This window comes from Colossoma macropomum, unplaced genomic scaffold, assembly GCF_904425465.1.
Source record: "Colossoma macropomum unplaced genomic scaffold, Colossoma_macropomum, whole genome shotgun sequence".
NCBI lineage: Eukaryota > Metazoa > Chordata > Actinopteri > Characiformes > Serrasalmidae > Colossoma > Colossoma macropomum.
The window spans coordinates 28,395,685-28,423,566 of record NW_023494785.1 but is presented as its reverse complement, the minus strand read 5'-3'; the positions used below and the strand labels follow the sequence as shown (position 1 = coordinate 28,423,566).

The 27,882-nt window shown below is 39.8% G+C and overlaps 2 protein-coding genes across 2 annotated transcripts; both read left to right on the top strand.

Moving 5' to 3' along the window:
• The first annotated feature begins 222 nt into the window (after positions 1-222).
• On the top strand, positions 223-24,263 carry rheb (Ras homolog, mTORC1 binding). The gene is made up of 8 exons (XM_036589663.1): positions 223-499; positions 4,098-4,169; positions 9,964-10,031; positions 10,407-10,489; positions 13,010-13,066; positions 13,185-13,232; positions 19,594-19,675; positions 23,410-24,263. Exons 1-8 carry the CDS (start codon positions 448-450, stop codon positions 23,500-23,502), a joined length of 555 nt encoding a protein of 184 aa, XP_036445556.1. The 5' UTR covers positions 223-447; the 3' UTR covers positions 23,503-24,263.
• Positions 24,264-25,611: 1,348 nt separating this feature from the next.
• Positions 25,612-27,778, top strand: crygn2 (crystallin, gamma N2). Its single transcript, XM_036579525.1, has 4 exons — positions 25,612-25,705; positions 26,402-26,650; positions 26,870-27,015; positions 27,643-27,778. Exons 1-4 carry the CDS (start codon positions 25,685-25,687, stop codon positions 27,776-27,778), a joined length of 552 nt encoding a protein of 183 aa, XP_036435418.1. The 5' UTR covers positions 25,612-25,684.
• The last annotated feature ends 104 nt before the right edge of the window (positions 27,779-27,882 follow it).

The following is a 27,882-nucleotide window of genomic DNA, read 5'->3' as shown; positions in this document are numbered from 1 at the left end:
CATCAAAACAGACAACGAGCTCCTCGCCGTATGTGTACATCATAGCTGTGCGTGCAGACTACTGCTGTCGTCAATGACAACTCAAAACATCCAATGAATTTCCTGTGAATGAAAACGCGGAGAATCCATCGTCCAATAGGAATGCGAGGTGAGGAGCAAAGACCGCCTTCCAGTGTGCCTGCAACCAACCAAGTGCAGACATTCCTGAATAATTTACGCAGGATTGCTTCGGGGAGTGACGCAGAGAGGATACTGATGCTCGAATACTTTTCCGTTAAATTAATTGAATTTCGGACAATTTGGAAGAATCGACGCGTTTCTCCGCTCTTGGACTTTTACGATTTCGAGGCTACGTACCAGACTGAGTAAATGTAAAAGCGACGGCTCCAAAAAGCCCTCTTTATGTCGATATTGGTGTGGTGTCGCTGCTAGGGGAAGAAAAAAAAGATGCCGCAGCCGAAATCTCGAAAAATTGCCGTCCTGGGCTACAGATCTGTGGGTAAGTGGCGCCGAGGACTGATGTCCCTGTGAACGGAGACAGTTCGCCTTTTTCGGGTGACCCAAGGAACGGCCGCCCTCGGGGCTTGTAGCAGATCCATCCAGTAGCGTAGAGTAGAGGCAGGACGTACGTTGGACAAGCGTTGTTGGCTTAAGACGGACACTTACGTCTGCTGTGCGCTCATTGATTCGTATTGTGGTGGACGGACGGAATCAGCTGCATGTCACTCGTGTGTAACACACTCCGCCTCAGTCCTGTGCATGTAGCTTATGTGTACGTGTGTAACCCAACTAGCTGGCGTTATCTAGCTGGCTAAATGCTAGCAGTGTTTCTGACAGGTTTAAGTGACTGTCTGCGCGCTGTATCTGCGACTGCACCGAATATAACGATTGTATTTATGTGTTTAAGATAGCCAGCTAGCTGGTTTTGGCCTTGAGTAACGTTACATTCTAGGTGTCAGAAAATAAAAATGAACGCTAAGAAGTGACAGGACGTCAACTGAAATAACTTGAGGTGATTTCCATGACCTTGCAAGAAACATTGCTCATCTTGCGGTTTGGCCATATCAGTGTAGGTCGGATAGTGCCAGCTTCTTGTTTGAAATTTCCCGTTCCACCTTAAATGGTGCAGCAGTTACATTCTGGTGCTTTACCGTTTAAGGTGGAACGGGGTATTTCCAACAAGAAGCTGGCGAATAGGAAGCCAACTTCAGCCTCATGGATAACATTGCCTTAAGTAACCGCTGGCAGCCAGAATTAACCCTATATTGACCCTATATGTTCTCCCACGGGCCGGATAATGCTGTATGAGCTGCTAAATGAATAGCTAGCCTAAAGATTTCTTCAGTGAGTCATACAGCGTGGCAGTTGTGGATGTATGGCTGAAATACTGGGACATTAAAGCTCCAGAAGGCATCGCTGCAGGTAATGCAAACGATAGAGAGTCCCATGAGATTTTCCATAATAATATACCCCCACCTTTTAGGGGAGGAATTCTTGGAGAAGTCTCAACTATGCAGTAAGGGTGTGCCCTGCTTTATTTCACTGCTGCCCATCATTTGCTTAGGGAGCCAAAAGTGGAAAAAAAGGCAGCTCTGAGTGTGATGAGATTGCACTATGGATATAATATACGGCAGCCTAAAAGTGTGGCTTGTACAGAGTCAGTCACCACTAGCCACTTATTACTTGGACTCTTTTTGCAAATGGCTGTAAAGGTTCAAGGTTTTGCCTGAGATCAAGATCTACATTGTAGTTTGATTGCTTGATTTGTGAGGGTTGCATGTGTATTTTTCCCCCATCCTTTTTCAGTCACACATACATGCACACAGTGATATGTGCATTGTTTAGTTGAGGCACAGTGCTGAGAGCTTGCACACATTGCATCAAGACACAGGAGTTGAGCACAGTCTTTGGGTGGGGAGATGGGTGGGCTCCGTACTACAGCCATTGCAGTACTACCACCAAGTCGCTTGCTCAAGCTTCAGTCAGGGTAGGCCTGCATCATTTTCTCCTGCATTTTGTATTGGGGGCGTTTAACTTTTGCTGTGTTGTGCCATTACTTGGCGCCTCAGTGAAGCAGTCACAAGTCATTAGATTACTTTTTCTACCCGTAGTTATGCATTTCTGGTCTTGCAGGACTTGCAGGATATCTTGGCTCAGTTAGTTTGCTATGTGCAGCGTAGGATGAAGAGTAGAGACAGGCAATATGAAAGTGTTTTATCAGTATAGCGATACGCCATAATGTTTTTTTGAGCATATAGTGGATATTTTTTGTAGTTAAAGAATACTAACCACCTCTTTAATATGGGTGGGAAATGTTTTACTTTTTGCGATATTGCCCACACACACACTTAAGAGACACACATTTTATAAGTATATTTTCAATATTCTTGAAATCTCAATCTTAATCCCCCTTTCTTTTATCCACAGAATCCAGAATAAAGTAGATCTGGATGTTTAAATAGCTTATTTACTCAGATATCGTAAAAAGACAAGACCAGCAGCCATGTAGCATTATGATGCACTGCTGCCTACTCCTCATTCTGCTCTTTCCGTTTGAGCTGAATGAATTTATTATCTTGTGGCACTGTAATTTGTCACTTAGGTAATATATCTCTTCTAGGCATTCTGCTGATATTGTTCATCTCAGTGGTAAACTAGATACTACTCATCAGTGTGCATTTTAAATGTCTTAAAATATGGTACAACTGCACTCATATCAGGAGTTTCCAGCTCTTCTCGATAGCAGTGTATGATAACTCCATTTGCGTTCCCTTCATTGTGTGGTTCCTTGTGTAATCTCCCTCCCACATCTGGCCTTTCTCTTTCTGTATGGGGTCACACATGGAGCAGTCTGAGCTATATGCCTCTTCTCTCTCCCTACCAACTCTGTCGCAGTGCCTATTTATAGTTGGGCAGAGGAAGGATGCTTGAATTTCCATGCGTCTTCATTAAAGCTGAGAGGGTTCAGGACTCCGGTATCTATATGGTTTCGAAACCACTCTTGTATTGAGGCCATTCCAGAAATTGCAGCATGTGAAAGCGTTTAGATAAGCAGTCAAATCAGGTTTCATCTTCACTTATCTGATACATTATTCAGGTTTCCCTAGAAATCAGAATCTAATCTTTTACTTGAAGAAATGTTTTTTGGTTTTAGCACATTTCAGCAAATGATTGTTTTAGCAGAGGCCAGTGTGAACAAAAGGTAATATGTTATTAGAGATTAAAACATGATTTGAGTATTACTGAGAACAGGAAAGCATGATTTGAACATTATGACTTCTAAACAGAGAAAAATGTTACTATCGTTTTCTGCAGCAAATTTTAAGCACAAGCTGTGAATCAGTAAATGGAGTTGCATTCAGTCTTCGAATTGCTTTTGATTCTCTCATTCATTCTTCTTTCAAGGCCTCCACCATACCACAGCTTTTGGAGATGGAATCTGTGAACATTTAACATTGTTGTTTAACCTGCTAATAGACTGCAGTTACATTCATTCCCACACAGTGCAAAAATTAGCTTCAGCTCTCAGTGAGCTGCGTCTTCCTCTGTGAGTGCCCTTGTGTTCCTGTGGGCTTTTCCCTCTGAATGAGGGCTCGCATTTTACAAATGCCGATGTGAGCGAGCGGTTGTTATAGCAACAGGCTGCAGGACATTTCTGCCCACACGCTCGGGCAGCAGACATCAGTGTGAAACATCTCGTGCTGCTGCTACTACAGCTCCACGCTCTTCCACTACACACAAATTAGCAGACAAAAGGAAAGACAAAAGGCAGCATTGGTCTATTTCTGTCGGTACATGTGAAATGCTAAAACTGCTTTAATGCTTAATGTGGAAATGTGCAAATATTGTATGTCCAGAGTAGTTTCTAAGCTGTTAACACTAGGGCTAACCTATATGAGAAATTACTGGGAGCACTAAGAAGTGGGTTACGTAATACTGAGGTCTCTGGGCAACGCTTGACATTTACCAGAAACTACATAGCGCACTTCAGCTGAAAGTATTTTCTGTGTAGGCTGTATGTGAATGTAGCTTGCTGTAACTGATGAATGGACTGATTTCAAAAGCTATTGATTCATAATGATTTTCATGTGTTGCAGGGAAGTCCTCACTGACAATACAGTTTGTGGAGGGCCAGTTTGTGGACTCATATGATCCAACCATAGAAAACAGTAAGTGCATCCTAATTAATCTAGCAGACTGGGACAGAGACAGAGGAGACGCCCTGTCTAGTGATCCAGTAATTGGTCTCATAGGCAAAGCGTCATAGTGCATGTTTTGTGTATGTTTTGTAGATTTGTTAGGGTTGCACGATGTACCAATTATTAACCGTTATCACTGTATCGTCCTTTGAAATAGTGATGTCTCAGAAGGCTGCAATATGCAGATGTTTTTACTATGTCCTGTTGGCTTTTTCAGCGATCACATTTCCAGTAGAGTGCTTCTGTGGGTGTTTTTATGAATAAAGATACTCCTGTAATCCAATAAAGGTAAATTCTCTTGATCCAAGTAAAGCAAAAGTCACATTATTGATTTACCAATGTGGCTTTAATATATTGCAAGGCAATATGTGACACTGTAATCACAGTACTGGTATTGTGTTCATATTGTGCAGCCCTAACATATATATGTATGTGCGTGTGCGCATGCACACGTGCCTGACTGCATGTGTGCTCTTGAATATGTCCGCTTGGACCACCTTCCAGCAGACCTCATTTTCTTCCGGTTGCTGCTGTATGATTTGATTGTTGGTGGGGCTGTCCGCAGGCCCTGGAGGGAGGCCAGGTGTATTTCTGTCCTCTGCTCTTCACTGAAGGCAGCAGTGTGGATGTACTGGCAGTGTGAGGCTCAGTGTGTGGCTCTGCATCGCTCTGGTACAATCAGCATTTCTCCTCATTAGGGAGCACTGAGGAGACAGACGCAACCAGCTATTTACATGGAGTTCAGCAGCAGCAGCAGCATGGCAGGGGCCAGCTCAAGCACTGCCTGCTTTCTAATGCAGTTCAGCCTTGGCTTGGAGGAGCTTCTAATAGCTACTCCACTGGTCTTTTCATAAACATTTCATATATTCAGTCACCCCAGAGTAACTCCCACACAGTATGAATACAAGTTGGGGAGACACTGAAATCTGGAGTCTCCAGCAATATATTAAAATGTTGAGTGTCCAGTATTGAGGAGGGCTGTAAACCTCTGACCTCACAACAATTTGATTCAGTTACAGTGCTTGTTCATCATGAAATTTCAGATTTCATCAGGATTCAATTAGATAATTTAGAATTACTTGTCAATGGAAAAAAAAAAAAAATATATATATATATATAAAAAAATATATATATATAAAATGTGTATTTATTCTCCTCAATAAAATCCTGCATGGGATCCTAGTGTATGCCTTAAGCCAGCTACAGTGGTTATTTTCAAAGCTGCTCGGCTTACTTGTATTTCACAGGCTTACTCAGAGGAAGTAGTGTGCAGGACTTTGTGAGGTAATGCTGTGTGTGAGTCAGACAGATTAGTGGGGAACAGTTAAATAAGGCAGCCCACCGCTGAGTTCCTCACGACCCTTAATACAGCAGTGGGTCAGCAACTCCTCCACACATACGCACTGATTACACACAGCTCTGAAGCTCAGCCCCTTCAACTCTGGCCTTGCCTATCAGCCGTATGGCTTTTTATAATGCTCAGTGTTTGGGCTTTGGAGACTTAGAGCTGTTCCTAGATCAGTAAGAGAGGAATTCTTCATTCTGTAAGGTCTGAAAACATAAGAGGTGTGTGTGTGTGTGTGTGTGTGTGTGTGTGGGTGGGTGTGTGTGTGTGTTTTATAAAAACTATTATTTTTTTTTCCATACTGTGTAGCAGTACATCCATTGTTGGGTTGTAAACTCATGATAGCTAATTATACATAGAAAAAATAAACAGCCAAATATAGCCAAAAATATTTGCTAGTAAGCAAGTGCATTATATTATACTTTGCTCCTACGAAACAAGTGTATAACTTTGCCAAAGACGCAACAGAGAAGGCAGAGATAGGCTTTATCGCTAAGTAGGCTAAATATGCCAGCTGATCTTTTCTAGATAGAGATGCTGGCACATCGTACACTCAGGTGAAAATACCATGTATAAAAGTCTTCATCAGCATCCAACGTTGTACCTGTTAGCTCTACTGTTAGCTCGGCTCATTTGAAGAGACAGCCTCTGTTGCTCATTTGATATTAAGACCTGCCAGTTTACCTAAGCTATTTTGAATGATAAAAATATTTTAAAATGTATTCCTCTGCATGCTACATTTTTTTGCAGTTTTTTAAGCATCCTAATGGTAGTGCAGATTTATTTTTTATTTTTTAATGAACACTGTGCAGTCAGAATGCACATCCATAATCTAACCTCTCTTTAATGAAATGTTAAATTTAACATTGCAGTGTACATTATTATCATATCTTGGTATCTAGGTTTATGATTTCTGCATACCACAATATTGAACCTAAATTTTGGGTCTGTTTTTGATCTTTGGCACTTCATTGTATTATATAGGCCTAAATCAATAAGACAGCCTACATCCTCAGGATGCTGCTCATACAGATTATCTTTGCTGTGCTATAAGTGTTACAGCAGATTTTCTAGAATTCTAGAAGTAGTGTGATCATTTTTAGACCTTGATATGTAGCATGTGTAACTCCAGACTCTGGGTAATTAAATGAAGCTGTATGTGCCTTGGGAAGTGCACAGACTGCAGTTGGAGTAATGAACTTCGTCTTGGAGGCTCTCTGAAGCGCAGCTGGGTGTATAGCCTCCATTCTGCTACATACTAAATTACACACTGCTGTGTTTCAGACATACTCTGTTCTTTTGTTTGTTTGTGTGTGGCTTGTTTTGTGGTGTGAAGGGTTGTCATGACACTAGCATTTTGACTTCGATGCCAATACTAAGTGCAGTATCACGGTGTATGATGCCAAAATGATACCATGGCAAAACATTCATCATATGAGTTCCAGAAACAATATACCTTAGCTGACATTGCTGATTTTTTTTAAATTTAGACTCCTTATATCAGTATAAAAGTGCTAAATAAATCCAGCAATAATTAAATATTTTAAATAGAGATGCACAGTGATATCGAAAACATATCGTTATCAGCAGACGTTTGCTTTTAAAAAATTGACGTGTATGATTATACTCCAGAAGACCAGTTTGTTTTAGTAATGCTGGTCTACTAATCTTACATTTCTGCAGTTTAGTCATTTTACTGCATTTGTAATCCTACAGAAATAAATATTACATTTCTCTAATGCTAATCCATTTCCATTTAGTCCCAGTTTCTACATTTTATAAACATTTACGCATCAGCATCGGTATCAGCAGCAGCCCACAATTCACAAATTGGTGCATCCCTAATTTTAAACATGGCCTCATTCAGCGTTCTGTAAATAGAAGGTTAACAGTAAGACAAGGACATACAATATAGCCTAACATTCATTGTTTATCACACTTTTTGTTATATGTATTAATACAGCTATTCATCTGTACACTTTAGATATTGTTGCTTTCCCCAAAACAATCTCCCTTTTTTCCTCTCTTTAAATTTTCACTTTTCTACATAATTTGAACACAGTACCTGCCATTTACATTTTGAAAAGATTTCATGCCCAGTGGAGCCCCAAAATTGCTTGGAATAAAATCTCTTTACAGCAGTTTTTTTGGACAGCGACAATATGCTAGTGGGCTCTTTTTTATCGTGTTCTGTTCGATTCACTGATTGGCACCATACAATGTCTGCATAGTGTTAGCCTGTTTAAATAAAGTTGTTATAAAGATACATGTTGCTCAGTAGTGGCTGCAGTCCTCAAATGCCTGTCCTTAGTGGCATGGTGGTGGTTGTTATGATGTAGAGAACAGACTGAAGTATCAGCCGTGTTATATCTCTCCATACATTAGTATCAGTAAAACATGAAGTACAAGACCATGATTCTCAGTCCCAGTCCAGGGAGACATCAGCACTGCTTGGCTTTAGATGCTGCAAAGATAAATTCAACCAGCTGTGACAGACAGTTTTACTAGTAACTTTGCTGTAACATTAGCAGTTTATGAACTAATATTTCAGGCCTTGATGACTTGCATCAGGTGTGTTGCGTCAGTGCAGGTGTCCCTAAGGAGTGCCATTAGGCATCTGAATAGAAGTAATACTGCCTCCAGGAAAGACTTGATGAAAATACACTGTGTCCAAAAGTATTGACACTGATTTTAATTAGTGAATTCAGCTACTTTAAGTTGCACTTATTGCTGATGTGAGTGTTTTATTATACACACACAGCTTTTATAATCTCCTTTGAAAAGCTTGTCCAATAGAATGGGACCCTCTGAGATGGTAGCACACGAGCCTTAGGTCACCATGTCCAATGCTAAGCATTGGCTAGAGGGTTATAGACCCACAGAATTGGACTGTGGATTAATATGTTATTAATATTGTTAACATTGATGACCAGGTGTTCATCAGACTTTTGAACGTATAGTGTGTTTGTGGGAGGGAGGCAGCTGTTACCTTTGATGCTTATTTAATCACTGTTTGGTAGTGGTCTACTCATAGCCTGAAATAATCCCAGAATGCAAAAGCAAAAAGTATATAAGCAGTAGAGTTTAGCAGAGTTACATTTAAGTGTAGATGTCCATTGATTTATTATCCAGTGAAAGGTTTTGTCCTGTGAGGCATTTGTGTGGCTATATTTGGTATGTATTTACACGCTGTTCTTTAAAAATTTGATAAGGTATTTTATGAGACAGTTTCTTTTAAGGTCACAGTGGAGTGTTTGCTTATCACTCAGTAGACTCTTCCCTTTATTGAAAGTGACTTATTCTTGAAATGTTCCTCTTATTCTAGCCTTGGGCAGAAAGAGTGAAGAGCTGATATTTATTCTTAGGGATGCCTGATATCAGAATTGTTTTGGTATCATTTTTAAGCCTCTATAAATAAATGAAGGAAGTACTTTTCTCTGTAATACCAATCCAAGTGGATCTAGTTTGAATGTCTACATTTTACAAATGTTTACATGTTGACATCAGCAGATATGTACCTGAAAATTATTGAATATCTGTAGCAGCCCAAAATTCCTGTATCACTGCATCACTATTTATGCTGTAACACAGGGATTCTACCATAGCAGTCTTTCCATGCCTTCATTTGAGCCATTCAGTACTCTTCCCTCTACATGCCAAACTTGTTTGGAATGCCAGGCCCAACCTGGGTGCAGTAGGCAAAATAGCTTCATTATTGCTGATGAATGACTTCCTCTTTTTGGTAATTTTACTTGCTAATTTGTCTTTGGAGAAGGTGGGGGTGGGGTGAGGTGGGACTATGTTGAAAGTGATTTGCTCTCAATGAGTCTGGAGTCTTGAGTAAAGGTATTAACCGTACTGGCTCCATGCTTAGCTATTTTCTCCTGTGTTCTGTCGGGCTGGCTGCTGCTGGCGGCAAGCCCTGTCCTCAGGGATGTGCTATGTCCTCAAAGTGTTGTGTGCGGCTGTGCCTTAGATTTTCAGCCTTCTGAGATCACACTCACAGCTTCAACCTGCCGCAAGTTACTGCACTTCTTATGCCAGGTGATTACTTGCTTATAAAGCACAGCCTTCCAGAGCCAGTATTTTTGCGTATCCATCTCAGTCACACACTTGCTCTCCAGTCCAAATTGCTGTAAAATAACTGTCACTTCTGAAATTCCCTGCTTGCAGTTTTAGGTTACTTTAACAGCCACAGTGCTAATGCATAGGTTATCAGTTTGGGCTTCAGTTTCAGGGAGCTCGTTCAGGAGACCAGTTGACTGATACCGTTGTCTGCTTTGCTTTTTTCTTTTCTTCACTTTTTGCACTTGTATCGATTCTCACTAGAGTTAGAGCTGAATTCTGCAGATACACACATTCTCTCTCTCTCTCTCTCTCTCTTTGTGTCTCACAATTTTTCTCGCCCTCTCTCTGCAGCATTTACTAAAATGATCACAGTCAATGGCCAAGAGTACCATCTGCAGCTGGTCGACACAGCAGGGCAGGTAAGAGAGTGCATTGACCCTGAGCTATCCACACATACACAGTGCACACAGTAACTGATTTAGATATGTGGCCCTAGCATCCCATTATGTTGCCCACCAATTGACATGTTCAAATTCAATCAAAGCAGGGGTGGTTGAGCTGGAAATAGAAGTCATACGGCTGAGTGAGCTGGGATGCGCTGCCGTAAGCAAGCCCAACATGGCTATATGAAAGGGCAGTGGTAGCAGGGCACAGGCAGACACTCACATCACAGCGAAGCCTTGAACTAATGAACTGATGAACTGACACTCAGCTGACTGATGCTATTTATTGAACCTACATAATGAACTACCTCAGTGCTCCTTTGATTCACTAAACCTTTTCTTTCTCCTCAGGATGAATACTCCATTTTCCCTCAAACATATTCCATAGATATCAATGGTTACATTTTGGTGTATTCAGTCACCTCAAATAAAAGGTAGGTTGAGAAATTATGAGTTATTCTTCATAGCCTTTAACGTTATGACATTTTTGACCTTGCTGGAACAACATATTCATCTCTTGGTATTTAGCGGAAAATACTGTGTCAGAAATCAAAGGCAAGAAAAGGATGAATTCTGTAACACATTTAGCCTGAAATAGAACATGCTGTGAAATGGCTGAATTAGCCAGGTAGCACACATCGTGTGCTGTCATGTTGTTAGCTTTGTATTTCTTTCTGTGGGGGGTAGTAGAACGTTTAAGTAGATTAGGCATGATGAGTAGTTTAGCTATATTCTTAAGCAAATACTTCAATTAAGATTAGCTCATTTTCAAATCTTGCAGTTTTTGAAAGGCTCATCCTACATTTTTCTTTTTTTACAGTTGGCGTGAGCTTGTAAAATTTGTGTGGTTTTATGTACCAAAAATGGTAATAATTTAAAATTACAGTACCATTTTCAAACCTCTATTTATCCTTTAGAATTAAACAGACTGTTTTTGTTACTGTGCCTTTAAGACTTATACAAAATGAATGACCTCTGTTCTGGTTGGCTGAACCTGTATTGTTTCTCATTCAAAAAGCACTTATAGCTGGAGCACTCCATAGAACTTCAGTGTGACTGTGCAGGGCAGGATGAATTGGTTCTCGTCACATCACAGAAACAGTGATTTCAAAATGGCTCATTTTGCAGCTTAGCTTACATGAATGGACTTATGGACTGGGTAGAGAATGAAACATTTTGAAACTTGAAGAATGTTTATACATTACTGATTTTTCCATGAAATGGGCCCTTTAAAGAAGAAATATCAGATCAGTATCATCAAATACTCAAGGTTTCAGTATCCGTATTGATATCAGAAAAGGAAACAGTTGTGTCATGCTGTCTCTCGTAGTATGCAGATTTCTTAAGGAAGGCTCTTTTTGTGAGCTGTGATTGTTATTGAAATGAATATTTGCATAATGGTGGCATCTGTGAATAAAACATATTTTATAACTCTAACATACACATCAGCTTCCTTAAGTCTTTGCATGGTACTGCGAATGACTTGCTCCAGATTTGGAGAACTAGTTGCTGGCAGGGTCATAGTGCTGTAGATAAACAGGAGTAATGCGTGGATCCCTTTTTCTTATTTAGTAATGTTTTCATATGTCCAGTGTAATTCAGCTGTTTTATTGGAATAGGATATCACTTTCAGCTTTAAAGATTAAGGCTCCCAAGTAGCTTGTGCAGATAAATTGAGCTCCTACAGCTCCAAATTTAGGTCCCAGTGGTGCCCCACATGCTATGCAAGGCCAGATGGAGCACAGTGTTTCTTTAGGTGGAGAGAATGGCATGGTTGTGTTTGAGTTAAACTACAGATCCAAGCATTCTTTACATTCAAGCTTTACATTCTCTTTTTTCTCTCTCTAATTCAATCTCTCATGTGGCCTCCATTATCAGCGTTAATAGGACCTTCAAACCTTTTTAAGATACTGATTTAATCAATCTAGATGTATTTAGTGGAGCACTAGAGCTGAATTGGCTCAGCTTTCTCAGCCTTACTGTTTCAACCTCTGTAAGTCAAATCTAGATCCAAAGCTCACTTACAACAAAACGTGCACTGAACTGGTCTCAGATCTGTATAAAAGGGCAGAATTCATCAGCTCTGCTCTCCACACGAAACAGTCAAATGACTCTGTCCTGTGGTCCCCTGAGCTTTCTGGGAAAGTCCTAGTTTTCTCTGCAGAAAACGTCTATGGGAACCAACCCCATCAAAGACCTTTATTTACCCTAAACCTTAATGTAAATGGGGATTTCAGTGGAGTTATTCCTAACGAGAATTCAGTGATCATTAATGCAGAAAGGTTGCCCATTTACCTCTGTTGGGACGACTCACATAAAGACAAATGAATAGTCTAAATTGTCTGCACTGAAACATGCCTGACTCCCCTTGCTCGCTGTGTGATGTATTCTTCTGACATGCTGAGCCACTTAGAGTTTGATGTTTATGAAAAATGAAGGAAAGAAAGAAGAAAGTCTTACATTGCTGTGCTCATTCTTATGTGCCTTTGTGAGTGTTAGGATTAACTCAGTAATTTTGCATATCTGTCCAGAGTTCAGTAGAGATGAGAAAGAATACAGCCAGTGACTACAGTGATCACTCTAATGGTTTTGTGGAATAATCTGCTATATAGAAAATGTGCTCATGGTAGCAGTTCCTGAGTGTTACAGGATATTCTGTACATTATTGATTTCCTGTACATCCAGCTTTGACCCAGACAAGGTTGCTGCAATGGCAAGCGCATGTACAAGTCTCAAACAGGTTATGCTTCATGTAGCAAACTGGATTTTGTTCAGATATTGTGGCATTTTTTTTTCTTTGTGGTTTTGCATGCCAAGTGGATTCTAGATTTGGAAGGAATTCAACAGTTTTCTCTCCTGCAGGCAGCTACTGATGGCCTTGTGATCACTTCATTTAAACACATCTTCTATAGCCTTAATGTAATACACATTCTCTCTCCTTTTCTCGTTCACAGTTTTGAAGTAGTAAAAGTTATTCATGAAAAATTGTTGGATATGGTGGGTAAAGTACAGTAAGTATCTTTGTGGTTTCTGAATGGTTATGTACTACATATGTTTGAACAATAAAATGAAAAATACATTATAAAGCCCAATGCCATGTAGTGAGATGTCTCTTCTGTCTTTATCTAGAGTACCCATAATGCTGGTGGGAAATAAAAAAGACCTACACATGGAGCGGTAAGTCATGTACGCACACTTTACACATTAGGGACGTACACAGTCAACCGCATAAATAATCTGCACAATGCCAGGTCACATGACACCTAGAGATATCTATATCAATGGGTATTGGAATCAGGCTGATATCAGCAGAAAATGCTGGATTGAATATTAGAGGTGAAAAAAGAATGAATCTTATCCAATCTGAAACAGCAAACACTCACAATGTGTGATGTGATGTAAGCTGTGTATTTCTTCCTGTGGGCTATTAGAGTGTTTGAGCACCATAACCTAGCTTAACCTCATCTTAAGTGAAGAGCTTCAGTTAAGAGAAGCTCATTTTAAATCTTAAAAGCTTCTAAACAGTAAACACCTGACCAGAATAGACTTTTAGTATCAGTATCAGAAAAGAAAAAGTTGTTTTTATGCCATTTGCAAAGAGAGGACCTCAATGTTCTTGAATCATAGGTTTGAACAACGTAAGCTTGTTTTATAATTACAGTCATGTAACATTTTAACTCCTCTTTATTGGCAATAATGAATTCCATTAGGAAGTGTTAGGTTGAGCCATCCACTTGATTTTTATGTGACTCATCTGTATATTGGTCCAAGGAGCGTCGTTGAGAGATTATTGAATTGGACAAAGGGGCGAGCTTGAGCGTGAGCTTTAAGAATTCACATCCTTACTGATTGAAAGAGCAGTGAGCTTTTTGCACAGGAATTCCTTATATGACTAAAACTGCCCTGTAAAAGAAAGCAAGTGGTGTACTCTGATCTCTTGAACAAACCTTCCTGCTTTCGCTCACATCTGTCAAGTCTGGCCTTGTCATCAACATGTGAGGTCCATGATATACGTATAGAGAGATGTAAGTGGAAGAGAGGAGAGAGAGGAGCTGTCTGATCTCAGATGCCCCTGTGCTCACATAAATAGGTCAGACTGAGTCCCAGCATCAGCTCCCAAAACGAGCAGGGAACACGCTGTGACGGTTGTTCTTGGCTGATAGAGAGCTTCTAGTCATGGTGGTTGTTGTTGTCAGATTTTACAGCAAGGTAGTTTATAGTAAGACTTGCAGTGAGTATTTTGAAAAGCTTTACATAGAGTGTGACCTAACCCAGGAAACGGTCACACCATTGTGTCTGATTTAAGAGGCTGCTGAGGAGGTACATTAAAAAAAACGTGTACAACAAAGGGATAAACAGGAAATAGAATAGATGGGGGTTGGCTCTAAACACTATTCCACGGGATATGAAGTAATGGATGAAAATTCCCCCTCATTAAAGCAGAGACAGGCTGCCCAGTGTCTGAATTTTTCACACCTTTTCTCTTCCTTTTCTCTCTGCTGAAAACCAAAAGCCTCATTTCAATAAAATCCTCACACACAGCCTGGCCCTGGGCAAAATGACTTGTGATTCCCACTTAAATTATTTCTGGCTTAAGTCCTAATTTCCATTCTGCTACGCACACACACACTCAGTCTCTCTGTCTTTCTCTCACGCACCCACAGTGGCTCGGCAGTTTGAAGCTCAGCACTTGGGAGCTGTATGCTTCGATTAAGCATCGTGGATTGTACGGTATCGATCTCTCTGACTGTTTTATGCAGGAAAAGAGAGGCTGAGTCTGGTGCAGTCAGCACATCCATCTCAGAGTCTCAGCATCCTAGCAGTCAGAATTCACATCCACCATTAGGCAACATTATAGTGGATGTCTCTGTTTGCAGCTCTTGTATAATGAAAAAAAGACTATTTCTGAATGAGAATCTATTTCTAGCATTTGATGCTTGGTTTATGTGATGAAATTGGCCTACAAAATGATTTAAAGGCTTAGAGAGCTGACTGCTCCCCTTTTCTGTATGGACTAGGCTCCAACTAACGATTATTTCTATAATCGATTAATCTGTCATTACTCAACTAATTTATCTATTATGCCTTAATTCTTCTTTCTTCGCCACTGCCATCATTAAAAGCACCGTCTGTGCAAAAAGCGATTTCTTCTGTTATGTCGCATCAAAACAATAGAAGCCACATCGCCCCGTAACGTACTACAATCTGTTGCAATGGCCATGTGTATCATATGAACACTATAGAGCAGAGGTCTTCAGATCTGGACACTGAATTAGAGGTGGGCAATATGACGATATTTTAACGTTATCGTGATAATTTTTGTTATTGTGATACGCTTTTCTGAGCATATCATGGATATCTCCCATGCTTAAAAACACTGTCCAACTCCACATTTCATTACGAAGAGAGCAGAATTATTACTGTTTACTTACTTATTATTACTATTTATTGGATTTAGGGCAGTGCAGGGTGTAAAACATCATAAATAAAACATCATTGTATGGCTGTTAAATGTGGCACTACTAGTGCATTAAGTCTGTGTCAGAATATTGTGAAACATATTGTGTATTGTGAAAAAGCATCATGATAGTATATTTTTGCTGTATCACCCACCACTACACTGAATCCAGTTTCTGGTCTAGTATTTTCTAATACTATGGTACTTAATGGAAGTATTGATGTAACTAATTGGTTACATAGTGTGAGAACTACCAGTGACAGCAAACTCCAAAGGTCCAGATTTGTAGACATCTGCCATCTAACATTATAGCGCACCCCATGTGTTCCCTCAGGTCAGTGTTTTTTGTCCATAATCAGCATTATGGAGTTTGTCTACCAGTCATTGCGGCCCGACTGTTGAAATGGATTTCATGATGTAGCTATTTAAGAGTCTCTTGTGTGCTGTTAATGGAGACAGAAACTGGTCATGTTGATCAGAATGGCTTGGCTCAGATTCTAACCAGGCCCATAAGGAAGCACACTGTTGGACACACTCCTGTCTAGGGCCTGACTAATGTGGAAATAAAAAAAAAGCAACATATCCTTTATTTTCCTAGCATTTTATTTCTCCCTCAAGGTCTACTTGAATTGTTTTTGTAGTTTTATGTACCAAAAATGGTTGTAGTTCATTTTACATGACTAATCTCCAACCTCTCTTTATCCCCTAGAATTTAACAAGCTGTTTTTGTTATTGAGCTTTTAAAACTGATATATGTAAATGAGCTGTGTTGTGATTGCCTACCCTGTACTAGTTGTTAGTTACTACGCTGTGCCTCTTTCAAAAAGCACGCAGAGGTGGAACACTCCACAACTTCCATAACTTGGACATGAATGGCTGGGTGGGGCTAAACTGCTTTAGGCTGAGTAGGCAGATATATGTAAATGTGTTCGGATCTAACTCACAGAAAGAATAATACATTTAAAATGCGCTGTTTTTGCAGCTTAATTTCCATGTATAGACTTCACACGCATATGAACTTGAGTGACATCCCACTCTTAATCCATAGGGTTTAATATGATGTCGGCCCACCTTTTGCAGCTATAATAGCTTCAACTCTTCTGGGAAGGCTTTCCACAAGGTTTAGGAGTGTGTTTATGGGAATTTTTGACCATTCTTCCAGAAGAGCATTTGTGAGGTCAGACGCTGATGTTGGACGAGAAGGCCTGGCTCGCAGTCTCCGCTCTAATTCATCCCAAAGGTGTTTCTGTCGGGTTGAGGTCAGGACTCTGTGCTGGCCAGTCAAGTTCTTCCACACCAAACTCGCTCATCCATGTCTTTATGGACCTTGCTTTGTGCACTGGTGCGCAGTCATGTTGGAACAGGAAGAGGCCATCCCCAAACTGTTCTCACAAAGTTGGGAGCATGAAATTGTCCAAAATCTCTTGGTCTGCTGAAGCATTAAGAGTTCCTTTCACTGGAACTAAGGGGCCGAGCCCAACTCCTGAAAAACAACCCCACACCATAATCCCCCCTCCACCAAACTTTACACTTGGCATAATGCAGTCAGACAAGTACCGTTCTCCTAGCAACCGCCAAACCCAGACTCGTCCATCGGATTGCCAGACGGAGAAGTATGATTCGTCACTCCAGAGAACACCTCTATACTGCTCTAGAGTCCAGTGGCGGCACTTTACACCACTGCATTCGACGCTTTGCATTGTGCTTGGTGATGTAAGGCTTGGATGCAGCTGCTCGGCCATGGAAATCCACATGAAGGCCACATGAAGTTTGGAGGTCTGTAGCGATTGACTGCAGAAAGTTGGCGACCTCTGCGCACTATGCGCCTCAGCATCCGCTGACCCCGCTCTATCATTTTACGTGACCTGTTTTACGTTGCTGTCGTTTCCAAATGCTTCCACTTTGTTATAATACCACTGACAGTTGACTGTGGAATATTTAGTAGCGAGGAAATTTCATGACTGGACTTGTTGTATAGGTGGCATCCTATCACAGTACCACACTGGAATTCACTGAGCTCCTGAGAGCGACCCATTCTTTCACAAATGTTTGTAGAAGCAGTCTGCATGCCTAGGTGCTTGGTTTTATACACCTGTGGCCAAGGAAGTGATTGGAACACCTAAATTCAATGTACATAATATATATATAATTTGTCAGCAAATTTACCTGTGTTGCTGTGATTGAGGTAGGCAGATGATGATGGCCACTTTAGTAATCCTTATCATCAAAAGTGAACAGTTTTCTTTACGGTACTCATACCAATTATTCTGCTGGACCTCAGTAATCGACAGTATTAATAGCTAACTAATATATGGGTCAGGCCGTACTCTCAACTCTTCTTAACAAGGGCATCTTTATTAAAGCGTACCTTTCATGAGCTTGTGTCCAAATCCTGTGATGGGAAACTTGCTGAGGCCTACATTTCCCAAATCTTGCTTTCTTTTGGTTACTCAAGGCTCTGAGGTGGACATTCTGAGTACAATAAACAATGTCCTGAACCTGCTCAGGCTCCAGATTGACTGCAGTGGGAGTGTGTGTCAGTGTCTGCGTGTGTGTTTAGTATGTATGTGCATGTTATCTACAGCCTTGCTGGATCAATAGCTCCATTAGAGTTTTGTCGATAGGCCACATAAAGCAGTACACATATAGAGTGGCACGTTCAGCTTTATCTGCCATCCAATCTGCAGCCCCCCCCCCAGCAGAGGAAGTAATGAAGAGGGGACTGCAGGCTGACCGCAGGGTTCTCAAAGCTGCTGCCCCACTGCTGTACAGCATGCTTTAGAGTGGGGTTTCTACTCTGCAGAGACTGGTTCATTAAAGGTCATGCAGCTAAACTGCAGTTTGCTGTAGAAGCCTGAACAACAGCTGAAATGCTTTCCTTTTTAGCACTGTGTTTTTAAAAAGAATAGAGTTATGTAAATTAATCAGTAAATGAACAAGGGATGTCTCAGTCAGGTTCTCTGACCCCGATACAAATGCAAGTTCCATAGTACAGAGTATGAGCCGATAGAGAGTCCAGTCTAATCTTTGTAATTTTGTAGACCACGCAGCTGAACATTGCACAGTTTAAGTACATAAAGAAATAACAGTATAGGTTATGGAAGATAGGTCAGGCTGCATATTACTTTAAAATGCTACAGAAAAATCAATTTCATTTGTACTTTTTTTGTTCATATGCTGACGTGTTGATTTTTTTGGGGGTTTTTTTTTGGTTTTTTTTTTTTGGGCCTACTCTTGTGACTATTTTATGTTTAGTTTTGATTTAGTATTGATTATCAAATCCAATTAGACTGACTGATCTGATGATTTTGGCTGCCAGTTACATTACATTAAAATGTGCTGAAAATCTATAGTACTGTACAAAACTCAGAGACCAGTCTTAATTTATTTAATTTCTAGTCAGAACTGCCATTATATATGTTAGTCATTTTTCATTAGGTAAATATAGTATCAACAATTGTCCACCCTTAATCACAGCTTCCATTCTTTTCAGAGACTTGCTTTCAGTTTTACAGAGAAATCTGCAGGGATATTCTTCCACATTTCCAGTCTTAGAAGTTGGTTGCATTTTCTGCTTCTCATAATCCAAATAAACACATTCATAGCGTTGAATTGCCTTTCTCACAGTAGAAAGATGGACAGAAACACCTGTGTATTTTTCATATCTGAAGAAAGAGTGGAGCTTGATTTTCTCCTCTCTCTCAAAGATGAAAGCTTTAAGTACTGTTTATTGATGGTGACAGTTTTGGTGTCTAACAGGTCCTGCATGTTTGTTAGAAATCAAATTTTATCTATAATTTTCACTAACGAAAAACAGTTTTCACTTATGTACCATTGACTTTCCTCTTAAATCCTACAAGTGGATTATCTTTATATCTAATCTCCTGTAATGGCTGGTTGGCATTGGTTAAAATAAATAAAGGGTGGAATCTGACTTGCACAGTACTTCTAGCATTTTGACAAATGGATAAAGCAGTTTCAGACAAGGCCTGCAAGAAGTACTCAATAGAGAGAGCAAACAACATAATCTGATGACAGTTTCTCACATCCTCTGACCTTATGCACATTCTTCTGTCTTAGTGTTATCAGTTGTGAAGAAGGCAAAGCGTTGGCAGAATCATGGAACGCAGCGTTCATGGAGTCCTCTGCAAAAGAGAACCAGGTAACAAACTTCTTCAGGTCACACTTTATCCCCCTTCCAAATAAAACTCACATAGATATACAGTTTCTCCATGTCTCTCTCACTGTCTCTGACGTAACGCTTTTATTAGAGAACTCAGTTTGTCAGTTTTAAAAGCTCACCTAGTTTAAAGTTTGTGCAAGTGTTTTTTAGACTTACTCTCTGGATAGGGGAAGCGGTGCTGCGCGCTCCCACAGTGATGGGTTATGAGTTTTAAAATTTATCCGAGATGGCATATTGGGCCGAGTTTCATGCCTAAAACCTTTTCCCTGTACGCCCAGCAGTCACTCAGTCCTTCATACACTTATTACTGAGTGCGTAGCTGCAGTATATTGGAGCTCAGGAAGGAGAGGCAAGTGATGTACTCCATGTCCCTGATTCTGTCTGTGTAGACTCGTCTCTCACCCAGCATGTTCAGTCTGGTTTCGCAGTACTTTTGGAAGATTTGACTGGGTTTCCACAGGGAATAGGAAAGATCCGTGTGAGAATTGCTGATCTGAGGTTAGCACAGCGCTTCATCAGAAAGATCGAGATCATATTGGATCACTACTGATTCCAAAAACTAAGCAAACGTTTCTTCACATTGAATGTGTGTCTCTCTGAGGAATGTGAGCACTTGGAGTCAGTGCAGATGAACGGGGTTGAAGGGCAGGGGTTGGTTGCTAAGCAGTTGCTATGGTAATGAGGTCATGCATTAGCATGCTGAGATGCACTGCAGTGTGAGAAAGGGAGAGGGAAGGAGTGAGTATGGATGTATACTACACGTGTCTAGGACCGCAAATGCTGAGTCTGAGGCTGCATGTTATCATTGTTAGCTTTTACGAGGCTTACTTTCAGAATCTATACAGATAAGGAGCATACCAGACATTCTGTTCAGCCATTCAGAGCAGCAATTACAATAATATACTAAGCTTGTAAGCAGACTTGTAATTTTAACCTCGTTAGATTGTGAATGAAGAATTACATCCTTGTCTCTATTCATCACGACTGTTGTTGTTCGCAGCGAGTCCCTGACATTTCATATTTACAGCTAGATGAGAGTGACAGTGCTTCAGTCTGCCCTGTGGGCTTTAGCTGTTACATAAACTCCTACCGAGCCTCTCGCGCTGCTCTCTAGATCCGACCTCAGATTTAAGGAGAACCAGAAAGAGGAGGGGATACAAACCCTTGTCCCAACCCATACATGTAGGCCTCTTTTCTGAGCACCAGCATAGCCTGGAGATCCAGCAACCCCAGAGAGAAAAACAGTGTGCAAGCTGCTAATTGAATATCACAGTTCCAGTTTCTCTGGTGGGCTGCGTGACAGTGCAGTAGTGTTTATGCCTGCTCTGCGTAAGCCGAAGAACGTGGCCACTCCATATGAGCTGACTTTGAGTCAAAAGCACTGATAATTTGTTATCTTGCTTCTTGAGACAGAAACAGTACAATTTACTTTGGGTTTATTTCATAGTGCCTTTTATATTTTGCATATTAATTAATTCACTGAAATGATGAGTATGATAATTGTTGCTTTGGCTGTGAGTGGTTCAATATTACATGTTCAGTTTAACCTCATAAACCCACATACAGGCCGATGCTTCAGTTCCTCACTCTTAACTCGCATGTTTCATAGTAGTTACTGAATAATTCATAGTACTACGGGGTTGGAGATATGGCAAAAATATAACTTTTCACAATATACATCACAGTATTTTGTTGGAACAAAGCCAGACAAGAGCCAGCAGTGCCACATTACTATGAAAAATACATCATTTTATCCCATGTTTCACGTAACTGCACTAAATTAAATTAAACAGGGCTAATAGTTTTTGTTGAAACCTGCAGTGCTTTTTAAGTACTAACTAATCACAATATGCTTGGAAAAGCATCCTGTCACATCATTTATCATAATTACTATAAGTATCTACATTTTTCCTCCCCTACATTGTAGATATTGAATAGAGTAATAATTTAATAATAAACATGCAGTCCTTATTGTTGCCACTTTAAGGGGTTAAATTAAAATGCTATTCTGATTCATAGTGGATCTTGTTTGGTTTATTTAGAACAGCCAGATCATTTGCAATAAGCTGACTGCTCTTGTAATTTTGCAGAATTATTGCTGCTATTTTTCCAATTAATCATAGGAGTCAACTGGGGGAGAAAAAACATTTGCTAATTGCAGTGAGTTCACCTGGGTTAGTAATGCACTCTGTAATAGAAGTGCTTCTAGACACACTAACATGGTGTCATTCCATTCTGTTTATTATATTGTTTTATTTTTATATGAAGCATTTTACTGAATTAGTTCAAACTGCAGTCCCACAGTAAAAACATTATTTAAAAAAAATTCAAGTATTCAGACTTTAGATTTTTATGAGGATTATGTTATGATATATTTAAACCCAAGGTCTTCATTGAGATAGTAATAAGCTATAAGTTTGTGTGTGTGTGTGTGTGTGTGTATATATATATATATATATATATATATATATATATATATATATATATATATATATATATATATATATATATATATATAATACAAAATCATCATCTATAAGGTACTTTCTTTGAAGTATTTTTAAGTATAAAAACTTTTAAAAACTTTAAAAAATGCTGTTCCATCTTCTCATCAGGCTAATTGTAGTTGATACTAAAATAAAAACTAACAGTGGAAAATGTGTTTTGTGTTTTCAATAAAAAAAAAAACCCTGAATCAAAACTGTAATGTCCACTGCAAAACTAAAACTAAATGCAATTACTGACAAAAACTCTCTAGTTTTGTTTGTCACTTCATGAATGAGAGTTTAGAAGTGGATCCCTGCTGTATTTGACAGTCTTTAAGGAAAGTTGGAGCCAAGCTGGGCTGAGTCTACTGTTCTGTTAATTTTATTCTACCCTCATCAGATATCAGTGTTCATCATACTAAAAACTAAATCTGAAGCTAAATAAAAATTAAAATTATTCCTTTTTTTCAGAAAATGAAATAACTAAACCCATTAATGCCCCCTTAAGACTAACTGAAACTAAACTGCATTCAAAAACCAAAATGAAAAACTAAATAAAAATAAAAATGTCAAAACTATAATAACTCTGGTTTTTATGTCACCCTGGTGTTCATACAAGTTTTAGTCCATAGATGAAGACTTATTTTAGCCACACCCCTGCATTTTAGAGCAGGAAATGAGACTGCATCCCTGACCCTATATGGCCACGTGGTGGGCAGTGAGATCCCATTGTTTTAATGTGTCCTGAAGTCTGAAAACCATTGTTAAGAACTGTCACTTCCAAAAACATTTTCTGCAAATAAGTAACTTTTTTGTGTTTTAATGAAAAATATCATGATTTTGTGTGTACAGCTGTTCAAACCTTTGTTTATTAGTCATGTACTGACTAGCATTTTTGAGTTCTGCTCAAAATGAGCTAAAATTGTCACCACTGAAACATTTGTACAGTTTCACTAGCGTTATGCTTGTTTTAGTAGTGACAATGTTTACCTTAATTATATTTATTTTATTAAAAACAAACGATTAAAGCGTCACTCAGAGCAAAAAGATTTTATTCTAAAATCCAGTTAAAAGTCCAAACGCTGTCTTTGAACCACTTTGGTAGAATGACAGAATAATCTACACAGGTCTGTTTTGTATGTTTGTATATAGAAATTGGTTGTGTAGCAGATAGTTTGTAGCTGTGAGTAACGGCATCTCTTGCATCTCTTGCTTCTCTGGTGGCAGACCGCAGTGGAGGTGTTCAAGAGGATAATCTTAGAGGCTGAGAAGATGGACGGTGGAGTCCCCCAAGGGCGGACACCCTGCTTGCTGATGTAGATACCCCCCTCCCTGACTACCCTCGCCCTCTTCCCACTGCCTGCCCTGACCACCGGAGGACACACACCGACCTTTCTGGCGAACAGTTGTCAAACAATCCCATGGTTAGGGTGAAATACTTGAGTTTTTTGGCCTAGGTTATGATGAGGGTTTAGTGGTTTAGATTTTAGGAGATTAAGGGTTAGGGTTAAGCACAGCTAATGGTAAATGTTCACCAGAAAAGTCTGTTTGGAGTCCACCCTCCCGCAGCCACCCCGCCCCTTACCACAACACTGGACACTGGGAAATCCCTCTACTTGAAGTGGCTAACTGCCTGTTTTCCTCCATAAAAATGTTGACTTTTTTCCTTTTAACTTCCTTTTTTATACTTCATTTCATTTTAATTTTTTTCTGTTATGTATTTTTTTTTAATATTCTTTTGAAAAATACAGAGAAGCCCTCAGTGACACTGTAGGAATAAACACCATCATGCCCCTCTGTCTGTTATTCTCTGCTTACTGTTCTCTCTTCTTCCAGCCATCCCTACTTCTCCACTACAAACCAAACCTGGTGAAATATCAAGCCTTACTTCCCTGCCTTTCGGCTCCCCTCATCTCTTTTGTACCTGCCTCTTTCCTCCTGAACCCTTATGAATTTGTATATTGTATTTCTTAAACAGTAATTATGGCCAATAAAGTTTCCAGCATTCATTCTCCTCAGTAATGAATGATGTCTAACTTTTTTGATTGTAAACATTAAACGCAGCATTTTGTTTCACTACATCTAGAGTTGTATGTTGTGATGTTTTTTTTATAATGAATTATGCATGATTATATTATAAAGCTTCACTTTGACACATTTCATCTAGATGGACATGATGGGTTAGTGAGGTGTACAGTAAAACGTTCAGTTGTATGGACTAAAAATACTCACTGTGCTGACATTAATAAGGTCCATAAATACAGTCATATATTTTTATTACATTCTAAATATTATGTTGTAGCATTGCATCTTCAAAGATGGTAAGTACAGGATTTTATTTTGGTAGATCTTTTTTAAAAAAAAAGCACAACTATGACATCACATTTCTGTAATGAAAATTCTTTAGAATAGTCAAAATAAACTTTAGGAACTAAAAACGTTTGTAAGACAAAACAGAACGTGGTTTAAAGTGTTTCCAGTAAAAGCCAGCCTGTTTTAAACTGTTTTACTGGTTAAAAAGAATGCGCAATTCTGAGAAAAGCATGTAGTTTGAAACGTATTTCTCTTCCAATAGAGGTGCCCTGGAAATCGATACAGCATGTTTGCTTTCACAGCGTGTAATCTAACACCATAATGCAGTGCATGGCAGGTAGATTGCTGTGTTTTTTTTGCGCCCCCACCTCCCCCACACATAGTATAATGGTGTACTTTTAAATCACACTGCAGTGACAGAATGCCTACAAGCTCGTATTTATGGTAAAAAAAAATGCCAATGAAGTCCATACATGCTTACGCAAATAACGCATTAAGACTGCCAGAAATCCATCCAATCATCACAGTGTATATATATATTTATCTATGCATCATTTTTATATTTATCTACATTATTTACATATATTTATTTCTAAATCCAACTATCATTATTAAACTGATTTAAACATTATTACACTTATGAGCTTCTCAACCTGAACACAGTGAAAAAGGTATAGAAGTAGAAAAAAGCCATAAAGCCAGTGGTGTGGAGAAAGATCAAGATAATTACAGTATTTTTTCTTTTCTTTTTTTTCTTTTTTATACCTCTGTAACAGCCCTCCACCTGGTTGCCACGGTTACACAAGGAATGTTAACAACTGTCCCACAAAGAGCCCGACACACGCAATGTCCTATTGGATGCATCTCTCTTACACACTCTCTTCTCATCCACTGTGTGCTTTCGATGTTGTGAAGAGAAGCGTAGCCTATGCAAAATGCCCCCACAAAGTCAAGCAAAGCAAAATCTATTGTACTCGTGGGTGAGCCAAAGCCCAGAATCAGCAGTGCCAAGAGTGAACGGAAAGTGTCCACCAAGCAAAAGCCATAAGCTCTCCATTGTGTGGCCTTTGTTGGGCAAACATCGCGATACTGTCTGGCACGGGACTATCCATATATATTGGGGTGTCCAACTTTTTCACTGTCACACTTTCTTACGTGTGGGTCAGGTTGGACCGTATCCAGTGGAAAAATGTCGCAGTATTCTGGAAAGGTAAGCATCTGGGCCAATCAGGTCAACATACATCATACATCACATCTCATCAGCATAGAGTCTCAGCCTTCTTCATCCATTTCTCACTGGTTGATGTGGAACTGGACATTCGGAGTCAGGTGAAGGTTCCTCAGGTGACTGATATTTCATCTGTCACAGTATTGTCAGTTGCTTCAGAGGTTGAACACTAGCACAGAGCAAGCTTGGTTTTCCACTGAGGCCTAGAGCTAGTCTTCAGATTTCTATTCTAATAGCCAGCCCATTTCTAGACTGGACAAGCATCCAAGCCTCTTTTGGATGTGGAGTCCATTTCTCAGGTGTGACTTTGATTCTGCAGAGGAGCTGCAAGAAAATAACTGCAATCTGACTGCTCTTCATGGTTCATGTTTCCCATTATAAAAAAAAACAAAAAAAAACAAAACACTGGCTCATATGGCACCATGCCCTATAGGCCAACATATTGGTGTGCAAATGAGCTGAAGGACACATGTTCATGTGACCTGTTGGACATTTGCTGCAAAATGATTTCACTGCTGTTTCTTTTCAAGATTCAACCAAAGCACATCCAGCACAATCAAGAAAGTATTCCATTTTAAATGTTGCTATCCACTGATTGTACTGACTGGCAAACCTAACATCCACTCCACCCTTCCTGTTGCATTTCCTTGTGTGTCTCTGCTTCATCCTTTCCCTCAGATAGTGTTTTACGAGGGAAGGTGCTTCACTGGAAGGAAGCTGGAGGTGTATGGAGACTGTGATAACTTCCAGGACCGCGGTTTCATGAACAGGGTGAACTCCATCCGTGTGGAGAGCGGCGCTTGGATCTGCTACGACCACCCTGACTTCAAGGGTCAGCAGTACATCCTGGAGCGTGGAGAGTACCCCGAGTTCCAGCGCTGGAACGCCCACAATGACCACATGGGTTCCTGCAAGCCTATCAGGATGGTGAGAACTGGACTAGCTTTATGAAATGTTTTGCTCAGTAGGTGTAAAGCCCACTGCTCTGATTAGTATGCTATTTTGGACAGAACAAGTATTTTACTATTATGCAATGGTTGTATGTAACAAAGAAAATATTTTATTAAACACATTTAAGCTGGTTATAAGATAAAACAAGTGTATTATGTGCAGAGTGTTGAACTATAACACATAACTTCTCCACAGCACGGAGAGCACTACAGGATTGAGCTCTTCGAGGGTTGCAACTACACGGGTCAGTGCATGGAGCTGTGTGACGACTGCCCCTTCCTGCAGAGCTGCGGTTTCGGCAGGACCTGCGTCAACTCTGTCAGGGTGTTTGGAGATGGAGCGTAAGTGCCACATGGAAACACGTTTAGACAATCTGCAGTTAACCGTACGTTTAAAATCTGTTTTCCTCATGAAAGGATTGAGTTGCTGTACAAAGCCGTCAAGATTTAGACTCAAATACTTTTTTTAGCCCAAATTTATTCGTTTATCTCATCATTCGATAAAACAGCCTATAACTCTGCTGTCAATTTTAGTGCATCAAAGTGTCTTATAGCCACATGTAAACCTGCCTTGACTGATCACAAGTAATGGAAGAAAGAGATTGATGTGTTTGTTTAATTGCCTAATCCCACCCTAACATTTATTGTAGTGTTATTCTCCTTTCAAAGAAATGTATTGCTGGTCAAACCAGTCACTGCTACACATATAATAAGCACATTCTTTATTCAATACTATAAAAACCTCAGGAATGTTATTCTTTAGCTTTAATAAACAATCTTTTTAGTAACTAATTCAATCATTTAGTCTTTAACACATTTGTGTCCTAAAAAAATCAGAAAAAAACTTTGTATTAAATTAATATTCCTTGTCCAACTCAGTTTTTATGACCTGTTTACATTTATTTTAGTTACTCAAATTAATTGTCACTGATTTTTGCTGTACTCTAATCCTGCGTTTCTCTTCTGTAGCTGGGTGATGTACGAGGAGCCTAACTTCCGTGGCCGTATGTACATCGTGGAGAGAGGAAACTACTGCGGCCACAACGAGTGGCAGGCCCAGAACCCCAACATCCAGTCCATCCGCAGGGTTGTCAACTACTTCTAAACTGCCATCCCACTTTTTTGTCCCTTTTCCCCCTCCTTCATTCATACCTCCTTTTGCCAGGCCACAGACTGTGACTATTCCCTTTAAGATCATGTAAAATAAAC